The 15,301-nt window shown below is 35.9% G+C and overlaps 1 protein-coding gene across 3 annotated transcripts in view; it reads right to left on the minus strand.

The window, feature by feature from the left end:
* The window catches only part of Tenm1 (teneurin transmembrane protein 1), a 556,402-nt gene that overhangs the window by 132,660 nt on the left and 408,441 nt on the right, over window positions 1-15,301 (minus strand). For all 3 annotated transcript variants that reach the window (XM_027931186.3, XM_027931196.3, XM_027931177.3), the window contains exons 16-17: window positions 7,013-7,132; window positions 670-931 (exon numbers count right to left, since the gene is read on the minus strand). In XM_027931186.3, coding sequence (XP_027786987.1) covers window positions 670-931; window positions 7,013-7,132 — 382 coding nt within the window. The remainder of the gene's footprint in view (window positions 1-669; window positions 932-7,012; window positions 7,133-15,301) is intronic.

Genomic DNA, 15,301 nt, shown 5'->3' on the forward strand with positions numbered 1-15,301 from the left:
ACTATGATTAAAATGTTTCTATAATGTGGAAAGGGAGTTTTACTATGGCTATTTGGCTTATTGAAATTACAATACTGAATGCTCAATAAAAAAGAATTCTCAGGAATGCTAAAATACTATGGTTCAAAAATGTCTTAACTATAAAGCTTAGACACTCAGAAGCAGAGCTTTAAAAAACCCCCCATTTGGAAACTACCTTTACTAAACACAGTTAACTAAGTATTGTCATGACTTCTAAAAACTATGACAATGGATGCATTCTGAACAATGGAAGAAAACTAGGTTTCTTAAGAACCTTTAATTTCAGAATCACAAATGGTCTAAGCTCACTGATTATACTGTTATCACTATTAAGCCAGCTACTTTTGTTTTTTTTTTCTATTAGTGATTCTTTAGAGTACAGTATTCATTAAGTCAAAGTCGAGGGTTTAATTCTCATAACAGCTAATTTACCTTGCTATTTCATGGACACAGATAGTACCCTAATGCCCTGGCCAATCACCTTGCAAATGTGTATTGGAGAAACTGCATTTGGAGGTCTTTCTTGAAAAATGAAGGGCCACATGTTATAGGGCTGGCAGGAACAAAAGGAAAATGAATTAAGCAATTATATACTGTTGACCACTCCATGATACTGTGGCTTTACACATCCAAGGCCAATATACTCACCTGTAGCTCAGGAACAATTGTTCCCCTTTCTGGACAGGACCCTCCAAATGATGTTAGTGGCGAAGGAAGAACTATAGGGTTTGGGCTCACAAAGTTGGAGATATCACAGGATGGTGGATCTGGAACAACTCTCTGCATGATTACTTTCTCTACCACAACAAACTGATTCCAAGGCAACCAGAGGGTCCTCTTTTCAGACAGGAATGGTGAACGGTCAAAGATTAAGATGACAGAAATGCCACCAATGGCTACAAGGTCAAAGCTGAGAAGGAAAAAATACAAGACAATGTCAACCAAATGAATAAACAAAATAAAATTAAAATTGGGAGTGTGCTTCCCTTGTGTTGATTGTGGTAAAGGTTTAATGACAGTTTATATATATCAAAACTTATCAAATTATATAGTTCAAATATATGTAGTTTACTGCATATCAATTACACCTCAATAAATCTGTTTAAAAGTAAAAAAAAAACAAAATTAAAGTTAAAATAGGTTAATTTTAGTGCCCTTTCCTTCTTTTGAGACTCAATTATGTCCATTTGTATTTTCTATCTTACAAATTCCTTCCAGCTAAATATTAATTCTGTGGATGACTTCTTTTCATTATCCAGTAGACCTCTGAGAAGAAATTCCATACCACCAGTTGATATCCACCCAGAATTCATAAACCAATTTTAATACTATCTTAAAATAACTGCATGCATTTCTAAAAATCCAAAACTGACATTGCTGCTCTCCCTTGTGCTAAAATTAACAGAAAGATGACCATTTAATATTCAGCAGCATCTTTAATATAATGCATTATTCATCCTCAAAAAAATTATAATGAACATAAGAAAAGTAAAGAGGCAAAAGGTTAAATATCTTGTTCAGAGTCACAAACGTGTTGTCAGAAACCAGACAGTGTCTTTGAGATAACTTTTGGAGAAAGACACCAGCAGAGGAAAATTATTTAGTGAAATTTGCTTGAACTATAGCATGCATGAACCAACCACATCTGACAACCCCCTTTGGCTCGCTATTCTGCCTGAATCCCCGAATCCCATATTTAGGATTTCTGGTTTGTTCCAGTATGACTCTAAGCTTCCTTTTGTAAGACAGCCTATAATGGACCCTGGTTATCTCTGCCAACGACTCTTTCTGTAACTGACAAAGCAAGTCTACCTCTCCTGTAAGCCATCTCTGTCCATTTGTAGATGTGGTCTCTGACAAGACTATTGTATTGGAGCATAAAAGACTCAGATTTTAGTTCATTCTACACTAGATGGTTCTACCTTCCTTCTCTTTTAAGTATAATGATGTCTTTGAGATAATGTACTTGAGAGCATTCAAAAAGATAAAATACTATATGAAAGTAAGATAATGATAAATTATTATCATTATATCTTAAAAATGGATAAAGGGCAATATGATGCTCCTTAAAATTCAAAGCAACATAAATCCACAGGAGAGCGATGTAAGCATTTCCCTACATTAAAAAAGATCTTTCAGTAAAACACTTCTTCAATGATAAAAAGCCCTGATAGGGAATCAGACTTAATTATGGACATCTCATCACTCCCTTTCTATGACATTTATTATATTTATTATAGTATTACCCATCATCTCTTATTGCAAAAATCTTCCAGGTAAAGATAAATGGACAGTAACAAAGGATGGATAACACTGTATTTTTTATTGTTGCTTTTTCAGTGAAGTAGCTGCAATATTAAGGCAGTTTCCAAAAAGAGTATTTCAAGAAATGCGTTAGCTTCAGAAAACAATCTAGGTTTGAACTAAAAAAGAAAAACCAAATGGCTTATTGTTTAAGACAGAGAAGCTGAATTCATGATAATAAGGGAGCAGTTTAAGACAAGTGTAGTGGGGAAAATCCAACACTGCTTGTCAGGAAGCCTTTCCTTTAGTTCATCTTCTACATAGATTTAATTGTGTCCTTGGGCAAGTTTATTGGCTTTGCCCAAACATTCACTCTTGACTTCTTAAAACTAAAGGGTTTATTTATTTAAAAACAAAAAAACCAAACACAAACACAAAACTAAACTATTCAAACAAGAACATCTGTATCTGACAATTATTCTCTACTTGTAGAAAGATTAACCAGGCTGGGCAGTCATTTGTTTTGTGGGCATCATGTATTATTTGGCTTCATATATATCAGAGTTCAAATCTCAGCTCTATCATATTAACTTTGTGTCTTTGGATTAATTATTTAACCTCCATAAACTGCAGTTTTCTTTCTATTTTTAAAATTTTCTTTTGGATGTTTATGGACCTTTATTTTATTCATTTATTTATATTTGATGCTGAGAATCAAACCCGTACCTCACACATGCAAGGCAAGTGCTCTACCACTGAGCCACAACCCAAGTTTTCTTATTAATACAATAGAACCAATGTGGTATATCTCTTAGATACTACTACAAATAAATAAATGAGATAAGACTTAGGTTCAAGCATATAGTAAGGACTCAACCAATGTTGACTTTCTCAAATTAAATCAAATGCCCTACTAAATTTACCATTTATTTTCTTTTCTTGTAGTTGAACAATAGGCCAAATCTTTAAAAAATATTTTTAGTTGTAAATGGAAACAATATCTTTATTTTGTTTATTTCTTTTTTATGTGGTGTTGAGAATCGAACCCTGTGCCTTATATGTACTAGGCAAGTGCTCTACCACAGAGCTATAACCCCAGCCCCTAGGCCAACTCTTGATTATCTCCATGAACAGATTTGATTTTTAAATTCTTAGAACTTCATCTAGGTTTCATATGACAACACTTTTATGTATCAACTTGGTTAGGTTATAGTATCAAGTTATTCAACCAAACACCAACCTAGGTGGTGCGGTAAATGTGGTTTACAGATGTGGTTCATATCTTACAGTTGACTTTTAAGGAGATTGTTCTTGATAACGTCGGTAGGTCTCATCCAATCAGTTATATAACTGATATTTCTATGAGGGAGAAGAAATTCTGCCTCAAGACTGATGTTTCACCTCCTTTCTGAGGGTTTTCATTCTGCCATCCTGCTCTATAGCTTTGCCAGGCCCACAATCAAGTAAACCAATTCCTTGAAATCTCCTCTTACCTCTCTCTCTCTCTATATATATATATAATAATACATACATACAGACATATATATATATATTTCCCTGGAAAGCCCTGATATACTTATTTTCTTCCCACCTAGCTGTTATACATAGTACACACTGTCCAACTTACTCATTAGTGGACATGAAGGTAGAAGCAGGATCTATGGCCAAAAAAATCTATCTAAACCATTACAATGCTAAATAGACCAAATAGAATGCTCTCTGAATGATTAATTCTTTGGGATTTCTCCTACCATAAATCCTATCCATTTGCATGGATCATTAAAAAAACAGGTTTCCAAGTCATATGAGAGTGGATATAAAAGACCCTAGGGAGAGTATTTGTTTGCAGATTGTTGTCAGTCCATAATATGTCAAATTAGTCTTATCCATGGATGGAAGATGGTTGAAGCCTATTCAATGCCTTATGGTACCCCTAAATTAACAAACTTTTATCTTTAGGGCAATCAGAGGGAATATTCTCTTTGTCTTCCAGTCTTTAGAACAAAGTTCTTGAGGGATTTAATGTTTCTCAAGCAACTATTTAAGAAAGCCACCACTTCACCTATTTTGATTATCATTAACTGAACTATTTATGAATAGTTATCTTTCAGCACTTTATTGAGTACCAGTTGTTATATCTCAGATGGAAGTTGGTAAATCATAGTAGATACAATCCAGATTACCTGGGTTCAAATCTTGGTCTCTACCCTTATTAGCTGTGTTAATATGGAGATGCTTTCTCATTTGCCAAATAGGGCAGACAAAAATAATGTTGACTTCATAGGATTGTGAGGATGAAGATAGAAGGACATTAATGAAAGTATATGTCACATAGGAGACACTCATAAATGTTCTTATTTCAGACTTGTTTTTTCTGCTCTGCTGGTCCCTCTCTATCTGAATATCTGTTCTTCATACTTTCAAATGGCTCAGTCTTCTACCACCATCTTTTTGTTTTATCTTCTTCATTTTGTTTCCATGACATATATACAAGTATGTGTCAGTGTATGTGTGAAATATATATATTTTCTAGTTCTCCCAGGGAAGCTGTCAATTAGTAAGGTGTTGATAATGGGGTAGGTAGTTCTATATCCCACACAAGATATTTGCATTTAAGGTGGACTTTGAAAAAGCCAATAGCTTAACCCAATGCAGTGTCACCACTGCAGCAGATTGGTGGGCTTGATATTGGGAGATAGAGGCCTCTTTCAGCATTTCACATATCATACTGTCTCTACTAGGTATCAAAATGCTAACCTCAGCCTTTCTAAAATCTTTCACCCTCAGGTATATTTTCCTTATGATTTTCTATTTTTGAAGTGTACTTAATCTGAGGTAGTAATAAGCAGAGACATATAAATGGAAACTTTCATCATGCTGTCATTTTATATTCAAGAAATGACAGTGGGACAATCTGGTTGGCATTTGGGGTACATTTTTTGAACACTTACACCCTTTATTGTGCCTGAGAGCCACAGGGGACTCTGGCTAGTAGCTGTCATCTACATAAACCTAGTGCTCACAGACAGCTCAGCAGAGGAGGGTCTTGACACTTAACTTAAAAATAAAAACACAAAAATAACAACAAAATTACCATTTTAATATTCTCTGTAATCTGAAAACAAATTCTTATTTTTTTGGACATTAAGATCCTTTTGTAAATATCAAATAATTCACTAAAACTTTTGTATCTAAGCTTAAAAAAACAAAACAAAACAAAAAAATAAAGTCATGAGAAGTCAAATGTCCTAGACAGCATATTCTATTATAAAAGTAATCTATTTCTCAATTTATGCCAGAAGATTAAAGATGCTCACAAGGGAGAGGCTAGTTTTGTGAACCAGTTACCAATAAGTGAACTACAAAAATCCCATCATTCAATCTAATTGGGAGAAAGGTCCATTTGAATTTATAAAGAGTTCCAATTATCAAATATTTGACAGGGAATATAGTGTGTGTGTGTATGTGTGTGTGTGTGTGTGTGTGTGTGTGTGTGTGTGTGTAGTACTATCTACTACCAAAGTGGTTTTGCTGAGCTTGTTATAATGAATAGATGGCTAGTTACTATTAGCAATGCAATTTACATTCAAATAATTCACTAAACTCTTTAAAAATGGTTTGTTTTCTTAAGTAGGTTAAAACTTCCTTATCTTCTTTAACTAATTTTTTATAAGCACTTTCTTGACAGGCAATTGAAAAAGTAAATTTAGTGCAGCCCAAGCTGAAAAATTAGCATTTCTGAAATGGTTAGGACTAATAAGGTATGACTATGGGTTCTTAATATGAGATAGTCTCTCATATTGTGATAAAGCTCCTAGCCTTCAGGTCTTTTTTATAAGTACTGAAGTGCCTTGTTATAAGTAGGAAACTTTAATGGTAGCCACCTGGAGAACAGGGAACCTCAAGACCATTATTACAATATTCCCTGGAGTTATAAATAGGTACCTTCAAGATAGACACATGGCCTATTGACTCAAATATTCTGAATAAGTGTCTATCTACATGACAGCAACAAAAATGTTTTTGTGAGTAAATCATTTTCCAGGAAGAAATGTTTTACTTGGAGGTCTCACTTCCCAGGTCTCAGAGAACCTAGAGAAGCCCTTAAAAAGTCATTGGCTAGTTGATGATCAAGTTTAACTCATTACAGTTATATAGGCTGGCCATGCTTGTCAATCAGTTGCAGTCACTAGGCAAATAGGACACATTAAAAAATCCTTTTAACTTTTGAAAAAACTAGTCAAAGGGTATGTGGGACCTCTATGTACTACTCTTGCAGCTTCTTGTAAATCTATAATTTTTTCATAAAAAGTTTAAGATCATGGAAAAAAATCCTTTTAGTATGGTTAAATTTTGAACTTTTGGAAGAAACTTTTTGGACATGTTTATTTCTGAAATATTTTGGGCCTATTTTGGAAGACTAGCCAGAGTGTTCTCAGTTCCCTATTTATTATCTCCATCAACTCACTGAACTTAAGTTGGAATTATAAATGGAAATAGATTAAAGATAAAAAAGTTTTCACATAGCCTGAGTTTCAAGAAAACTTGAGAATAACCATGAAAAGTTAGAAGAGTAGTTTGGTTTGACTTACAAAGAGATATGGAGGAAATAAATATTACCAACGACTTCTCTAGATATAAATGGGAGATGGGCTTACTACCATTGTATCATCTTCAGCCCTACATTTACTCATGGGTAGAAGTCAGTACTTGGTTCCCACAATGGTCAGAAGCAATAATGTCATACCTTCCATCCTGCCGGCTGATGGTAAACCCATAATCACTGTGGTGCAAGAAGCTGACATTCACCCCCACAAGAGGGGTTCCATCTACAGCCACCACTTGGCCTCGAATCACACAGGCACGCCTGAAACACAAGACCAAAGGCAAATAACAAAACACATTAAAGCTAAATCTAGAAGCCAAGATTTTGAAACTTTTGAAAACAGTCAAGTAAAACCAAGAAAACAATAATTTTGCCAATCAGTAATAAGTACTAATAACATTTTGAGGAGGTTATGTGTACTTTTTTTAGCCATCAAAGTTGGGATCATAGAAAAGGTAGATCTCTGAATGGTTAGCAACATCAACCAATGTAATTAGAAGTTCATCAATATACAATTTTGTTATTATATAATGTACCTTTAAAATGGTACCTCAAAACATGTTTATCTCACCCCTTGTTTTAGAATGTTTAGTTGTTTCTTATTTTTTTCTACATGGAATTTCTTATTTCTTTGGGAAAGAGCCCTAGTTGTGGAAGGACACTTTCCTTTCATCAAAATCAAAATTAATTGCATTAGTTAATACATAAATACATTATAAATATGACAAAAGTCCTATTGACCACCTCTCCCCCACTTCCTTGTTCTAGTGTTTTCACCAGTAGTAATAGGCAGTATCAATTTGTTATGTGCATTTTCTGTGCATTTACATACAAAGGTATGAAAATTTTTAATATTCATGATGCACACTGCCACATAATTTTGTCTGGGAAAAAAAAACACAACCAAACAAACATAGGTGGTGAACCTTAAATTAAAGCCTGCAAAAGAGACACAATCCTGACTATCGCATCCTATTATTCTTGCCCAATTTAATAAAATATATCAGGACATTTCCTCTTTAAGCAAATGAGTTTCATCCTTGCCAAAGAATGGGATTCCATTAAACTAACCCCGAAATAGGGCTGTTCCTCAGGGACAGTCCACTAAAATGTCCATTACTTTCAACTCTGGCCTGGCTGACAAGCTGTAACAAATTCCTGGAGTCTGGCAGTTAAGAAGAGGGCCCTGGGACAAATTCCAAGCAAAAATTTTTCACTGGTCTACCATTATTTGGGGTGGGGGAGGAGATAGCTTTTTCACTAGAGTCCAATCCTTGTCTTGGCAGCTCTTAGCTCTTGGCTATGCATTTTATAGTTGGAGGTGGCAGGGTTGAGGAAGGTTGAACAAGGTCAATGTTTTTTTTTCTAGGGCACAAATGTCATTTTTTTCTCCAACTGGGATTTGGGGTATCCTGGGCAGCTCAATCTTGGATTAAAAGGGGCCATGTTATTTTGGCCAACATGGCTTTCCAGAATAATGCTAATAATTTCACCCTGGGATTATATATTTATCTAACAGAATCAGCAAGCCAAGGGAAGTATCTAAAGGCTCAAGGACACAAGGATCACTTGAGGAAAAACAAAACAAAGCAGAAAAACCAAAACTCCTCCAAATAAGCAAAAGACAGTTAACAAAGTCTGTTTTATATCTTTCAGCCGATAAACCTCATTACTAAGTTCTACTGCAATCAGAGGAATTGGTTATAAATTATGCTAATAGGATTTATCCTGAATTACCTAAGGCTTTTCCCTAACACAAATTATAAACCATTAAGTATTACACAAAGGTAAGCTAGTATAATTATTGCTATTAGTGTTTGTGTATATATCTGAGCTCTCAGACCAACATTTCTTGTTTAGTGATAGATCAGTGGCTTTCTTCTTCCCATGAATTATGCAAATCATGGTTCTGAATGGCATGTAAATGGCATATGGACACTTGCTTTATTTCCATGTTTGATTTTTCCAATCTCTGTATCATTTTTTTATTTATTTTTTCTCTCTGTATCATTTTGAAATTCCATTTGTTCTAATAGCAAAGATATTTGAAGTCCTCGAGTTTTAGAATTTGAACTAATCCTGACAAATTTGATCCCAGTTTCCAAGTTCAATGTGAGAAGAAATGAAAATAAAGGACATTTCTGTTTTTTTAAATTTATGTTTTAGGTGTAGTTGGACATAATGCCTTTATTTTATTTATTTATTTTTATGTGGTGCTGAGGATTGAATCTGGGGCCCTGCCTATGCTAGGTGAGTGCTCTACCACTGAGCTACAACACAAGCCCCACATTTCTGGTTTTATATAGTAAACTTGTAGAGGTGTTTAGAAAGCAATATTGGACAAGAGGGGTATATATTAAGTGGAAATAAGCTGTGAAAATCTCCTATGAACTACACAGGGACTAGATTTGGAGAGACTGAGAAGAAACTGTGTGTTTGGAAGGCCAAATCATTTAAAAATTAAACATTGTTTCCTGAACCCCAGTCCGTAGGGAGAATTTGTATATATTCTTGCTTAATATGGTATATTATGCCACTTTGTTCATCTCAACTGCCATTTTATGAACTCCCAGCTTCTAAACTTAATTTTCTTCCTAATTATGGACAAGTAGCTATGTCTCTATGGTGGTTTTGGGGGTTTGGCAGGGATTGATTATGAACTTGCCAAACCTTGCTACTAGCTAACAAGGTGGACTTTGCGATAGTAACACCTACCTAGGTGCTTGCTGATTCCCTATTGGAAAGACAATTCTACACTTGCTCATTTTATTTGTTCACATTAATCTAGACATTGTGTCTTTCCACAGCTGTAGTAGGTTCAATTATTTTTGTTATTATTTTGTCAAGCTTAGTTGGCATTATTTCCTCGTATTTTATGACAGACACAGATCTGTCTCTTCGTTTTGCTGCTTTTTTATTTTCTATATGGCTTATATTTATGAAGGATCCAGGCTGGTGAGTGAAAGTCTCATAAAAGTCATCATTATTCTGTGCATTTCCCTTGTATTCTTCTCTTCCTTCATTCTGTATCTCACTCTGAGTAGACTTGTCTTTTGACTCTTCTGCTCCTTAATATTCCTCATATTTTATGAAGCACACAGATTTGTGTGATAATGACTCATCAAAGTCATCATTATTCAAGACATTCTCTACCTGCTCTTCTTTTCATTCGTTTCACTCTTCATCATTAATAAATAATGTGCACAGACTTGTCTTTCAACTCCCCTACTTTTTTATTCCTCATATTTTATGATCCACACTAACTTACAGCATATGATAAAGCCCCATAAAACTTATTATTCCACATTTATCAGTATTGAACTCTCTTTGTAATGTATTAGACTTTAAATGTTCTAAGATTCCTTGTATCTTGCTGCATTTGCTCCCATTATTTACACACTCCATGTCATCCATTTTTCACAAGAATAACTCTTAGCTCTTTTCATTCCTGGATTACTAGTTCTTACTATAATCTTTGACCAATATCAGTCATCCAAAGTCAGTATAAATTATCTAAATTTGGGGACAGTATTAAAGTATTCTTGTTAATTTGCAATAATCTTGACTGACACTCCATGTAGAAACCTAGGGGAAAATTTACTTCTCAGGCAAACTCTATCTCAAAAAGAAGCTCTTGAATCTACTCACTTCCTGGGGCTATACCAACTACAAATGATCCGTAGGGAGAATTTGTATGTATTCTTGCTTAATATGGTATGTTATGCCACTTTGTTCAGCTCAACCGCCATTTTATGAACTTCCAGCTTCTAAACTCAATTTTCTTCCTAATTGTGGACAAGTATCTATGTCTCTAGCTTGTGTTTTCTGATTCACACCAGCATTAAATGTAATTTCTCCCCATTTATACAACTTGTTCTAATTATCCTTCTCAGATCCAGGGAAGCCTCTATAATACGGACAAACCCTAGCTGAATAGTGAGGTGTATATGGCAGGGGTCTGTCTTTGATAGTACCACAATTCTGATTCCTGTGTTTTTCTTTATCCCCATTGGAATTCCTCCCAATTTCCTATTCTGGAGAGTCCCTGCTTCCTTGCATCACATCTAAATTAAACAATCTGACTTGGCCCATCCATTGCCTATCTCAAAAACATATTGAACTCTTAGTTTTGCCACATCAAAACTAGCACAATCTGAATCCTATTCAAGGGCCCATGTTTTTCTGAGACTTTTTCAATTCAATAATATAGAGAAATCTTCAGAATCTTTCAAGTCAGATGACAGGAGCTGCTGTCTAGACTGCCATGAGGATGGGCAAACACATGTGTACAGCAGGTATCTGTCCACTTTAATTGCCTTTTTTTGAGGGGGGTGTTACTGGGGATTGAACCCAGGGGCACTTGACCCCTGAGCTACATCTCCAGCCCTATTTTGTATTTTATTTAGAGATAGGGTCTCACTGAGTTGCTTAGCATCACACTTTTGCCGAGGCTGGCTTTGAACTTGCAATCCTCCTGTGTCAGCCCCACAAACTGCTGGGATTCCAGGAGTGCACCACCATGCCCAGCTGTAACTGTCTTTTGTGTTGGTTGTATGTATGTATGTGTGTGTTCATGCGTGTGCACACGTGTACACATGTGTGCCCACATTGCATGCTTTTCTTCTTTGCCTGGAGCTCTCCTTTGATTCACAGACATGGATGGGATGCTTTGCTTCCTTGAACCTTTAAAAACAAGAACTTCTCCCTGATGTTGTTGGTCATAGCAAAATAACTTGAACTTAGATGGGCATGTCCAATGTGACTTAAAAACCATGCATGGGGAAGATCATCCCTCACAAGTGTCTGTTTCCCTATTCTCTGGAGAATACAGGCTGCTGCCAAACTGTCTACCTGCTGTCACTATGCTAAAGCAGTACCCCAAAGGAATTGCTTCTCCACTTTAACTAAACGGTGAATCTTCCAAGTCTTTGGAACTTGGTATGAAGAATAGGGCAACTTGAGAAATACAAGTCAGAATACACTTTACTGAGAGCCTTATTTAACTAACAAGCTGCTTGTTAGACAGCCCTGATGCAAAAGGTCTAATTCATTCTGTATTTGCTATTTTCAAGGTATAGTCAAATTATCCCTAGCCTTCAATCAACTCTTGGTTCCATTCTCCTTTTCCCTTATTTGTTGTCTTTTGTCTTCTGTGTCAAATTTCCAATATTCATTCAACACCTCAGGCAACAACATTAACCTGAAGCACAAAAGTTGGTTTGAAAACAAGGCTGAAAACTAAATTGCTGAAAGAAGATGTAATTTACTGCATTGTATTTCTGATTAGAATTTTTCGTAAGGAAAATGAGGCTCAGGGCTAGGGAAGTTACAGCTATTTGCTTTGTTGCAAACATGAGCATAAGCTACTTTTGAAGGGTTACATTCAAAATCAAGGACCTAGCCAGCAGGGGACCTAGCAGCAGGTGGGCAGGTTAGGCTGTTTTCTCCATAGGAACAGATGAAATCCTTTTCAAAAGCTGACAGCTCTGGTCAAGAGATAGCATTGAGGAGGCCTGGGCTGGGAGAAGCCATAAGAATTCTCTGCTCACTAGTGTTTGAATCCTGCCCTTTATATTCCTTGAGGAGCTGTCAGTTGGCTTGATTCTTCAAGGGACAGAAACCTACTGCATATGAGATGTGGTTGGAGGGTTGCTCCCCGGGCTTATTATAACTTAAATCCCACAGTCATTGATTGTATCATTTGGGTTAAAGCACTGCTTCTAGGGACCCTGATGGTTAGGACAAAGGGCTTATGATGTTTCTATTATCCAGTGTCCTCATGTAATGACTAAAAGGGCCTATTCTTTAAAGTGCCATTGTGGGACTCTGGCAGTCCTTCTTGGTAATCTTTCCTATAGACCAGTGATTCTCAAGCTTGATCCTGTGGGCCATGTGCCAGAATTCCCTGGAGGGCTTGTTAACATGCAGATTGTTGGGCCTTATCCCCGGAGTGGAGTTTCTGATGCAATAGGTCTGGTATAGGACCTGAGAATTTGCATTTCTAACAAGTTCCTAAGTGATGTTGATCCTGCTGGTCTAAAGGCCAAACTTTGAGAATCACTGCTTTAGTAAAAGCAAGATCATAGCATAATCAGCCAATTAAGGTGTATAAACTCCTGGGGAAGAAGGCAGGAAGCATAAACCACATAAAGGAAGGCAAATCAACAACTGATTCACAATCTTACCATACAAAATCTGTGACATGAATTTTAACTCCTCCACATTAACCTTTGGAAAAAGGTTTGCAACAACTGTAATTTGGGGAGCCATAGTAAAACTGTCACCACAAAGTGCTGGCTGAACTATAAAATGAACTGTGGGGACCCTTCAAATCCAGAGATCATGAAATGGAAATATGTTTTAACCCAATTTATCTGTCCTAAAAAACGCCAATTTCTCCCTCACTCCTATTATTCTCATTATACAGTGCTTGTACCCATGTTATTACACTTGTCACAGCCTATCTTGGATGACAGTTATAGATCTGTCTTTCCTATTAGTCACTCTACGATAAGGACTGTGTGGTTTTCTTTGTGTCCTTCCCAGTGCCTGGAGTACCCGACAGGGGCTTAAGAAAGATTCATAGGATTTCAACTCAAATTTTATTTTTGAATAAAGTTATAATGTACTTGCAACCCATTCTCATGGCACTTCTTCCAGGGTTTCAGAGACTACTGTGAGGCTCCAGTGTGACAGATGCCTTACCAGTTCATTTATTAGAAGCCAACATTCTGGATTTTACATTATGACCATCTCATCATGAGAGTTTTGTTTGATAATTGACTACTTCAGGGGATTAAATAGCACCTATGTTATTGGGAGAAATGAATGAATAGCTCTCCTCAAATGCTTAATTTATGCACATTAACTTCATTATGTCTTTATATATCATCACAAAATTACTATTTGGTATTTTATAATTTAAATATATTTGAGGTTTCTAATATCCATATTTTGGGAGGGGTTCCAACAGAACACATGCTGTTTTTTATACACATTATCTAAGCTGGTGCAGCACCATGAAAACACCTAATGTTCTAGCATGAACTAGTTTTCATGTTCTAAAAATGTGAATGCAGTGAAAGTTCATATGCAAACCCAACAAAATCTCATTAGTTTTTACTTAAATATAGCAGGCTGATTTAATCCTACCCCTTTGATCACTAGCCCAAATAAATAACACCTACCAAACAGGTAACACTAAAAGCAGCTGGGAGCATTACCCATCAACATTCTAGGGCTCAGGGAAATGTGGTGCTATTGAAAATGCAGATAGCTTTTTAAGCAGAATTATTTTCCTCATGGCTAGTGATGTTTCAAGTAAAACAAAATGGGGGCACTCACCCTGAGGTAGGGTGGCTATTTTCCCATCTGCCCTGGTAATTGCTTGTCAAAAGTAGGCTTGCTTTGGATGCCTGAGATCCCCAAAGTAATGGGAAAAAGATCAAGTGTTTTGAAGCAATAAGAAAACTGACGACACAGTCACATTTTCAGGACTGCATAAGTGCCAGTTTGCTTCATTTAGACACATGATTACTTTTGTCCAGAATTTGAATATGAAATATTTGTCCTGTAAGCCCTTGCAACTCTTGAATAGTCTGAAGTTAATTTTTTTTGTTTGTGTTTTGCTTGTTCTACACATTACTCAATTGGTTTATCTTTGTAATCAGCTTTATGAGGTTTTGTTAACCTCATTAACCTCTCCTGACACTTCTCTGTTGATCTGCCTTTCAAATAATGGAGAGTCATTAAATATAGGCCAGGTCCTTCTTGTTGGCTATTTCCTGAGCATGAATTATTTTTTCTGCCATGAGAAAAATGTTTGGCCTAGCTGTAGCCACTGTGTTCTAGCTCTGTCTTGCTAGCATCACCACTCTTACTTTTCCTACAAAACAGAATTACTCTGAGCTTCATTTGTTCCTTATGTAAAATGGGAATAAGATAAAATATTAGAAAATAACTATCATACTTTATTTCTGTCCTCTATCACCACACAAAGATATCATAAATCACCCGGTGAAATGACCATATTTACAACTGAGCCTTCCAGATTGTTTTCTGATCCTGAAAATTATTTTCTGAATGCTGATAATTATGATGTAATTGTATATATAAAACATTACAGGGCTGGGTGGTGGCTCAGTGGTAGAGTGCTTGCCTAGCACATGCGGGGCCCTGGGTTCTATCCTCAGCATCACATATAAAATAATTAAAATAAAGGTATTGTGTCCAATTACAACTAAAATAAATAAATATTTTTTTAAAAAAACATTACATACTTACTCTGAGCCAGCTACTATGCAAGACACTTTCTTTACTTTATTTCACTTAATATCCACATAACCCTGAGTGGGACAACTGTTAGGTCTGTTTCAAATATGAAGAAGCTTATTTAGGATTAAAAAAATTCAAGATAAAAAGGTCTTTAAC

Source organism: Marmota flaviventris, chromosome X, assembly GCF_047511675.1.
Source record: "Marmota flaviventris isolate mMarFla1 chromosome X, mMarFla1.hap1, whole genome shotgun sequence".
In the NCBI taxonomy this organism is placed as follows: domain Eukaryota; kingdom Metazoa; phylum Chordata; class Mammalia; order Rodentia; family Sciuridae; genus Marmota; species Marmota flaviventris.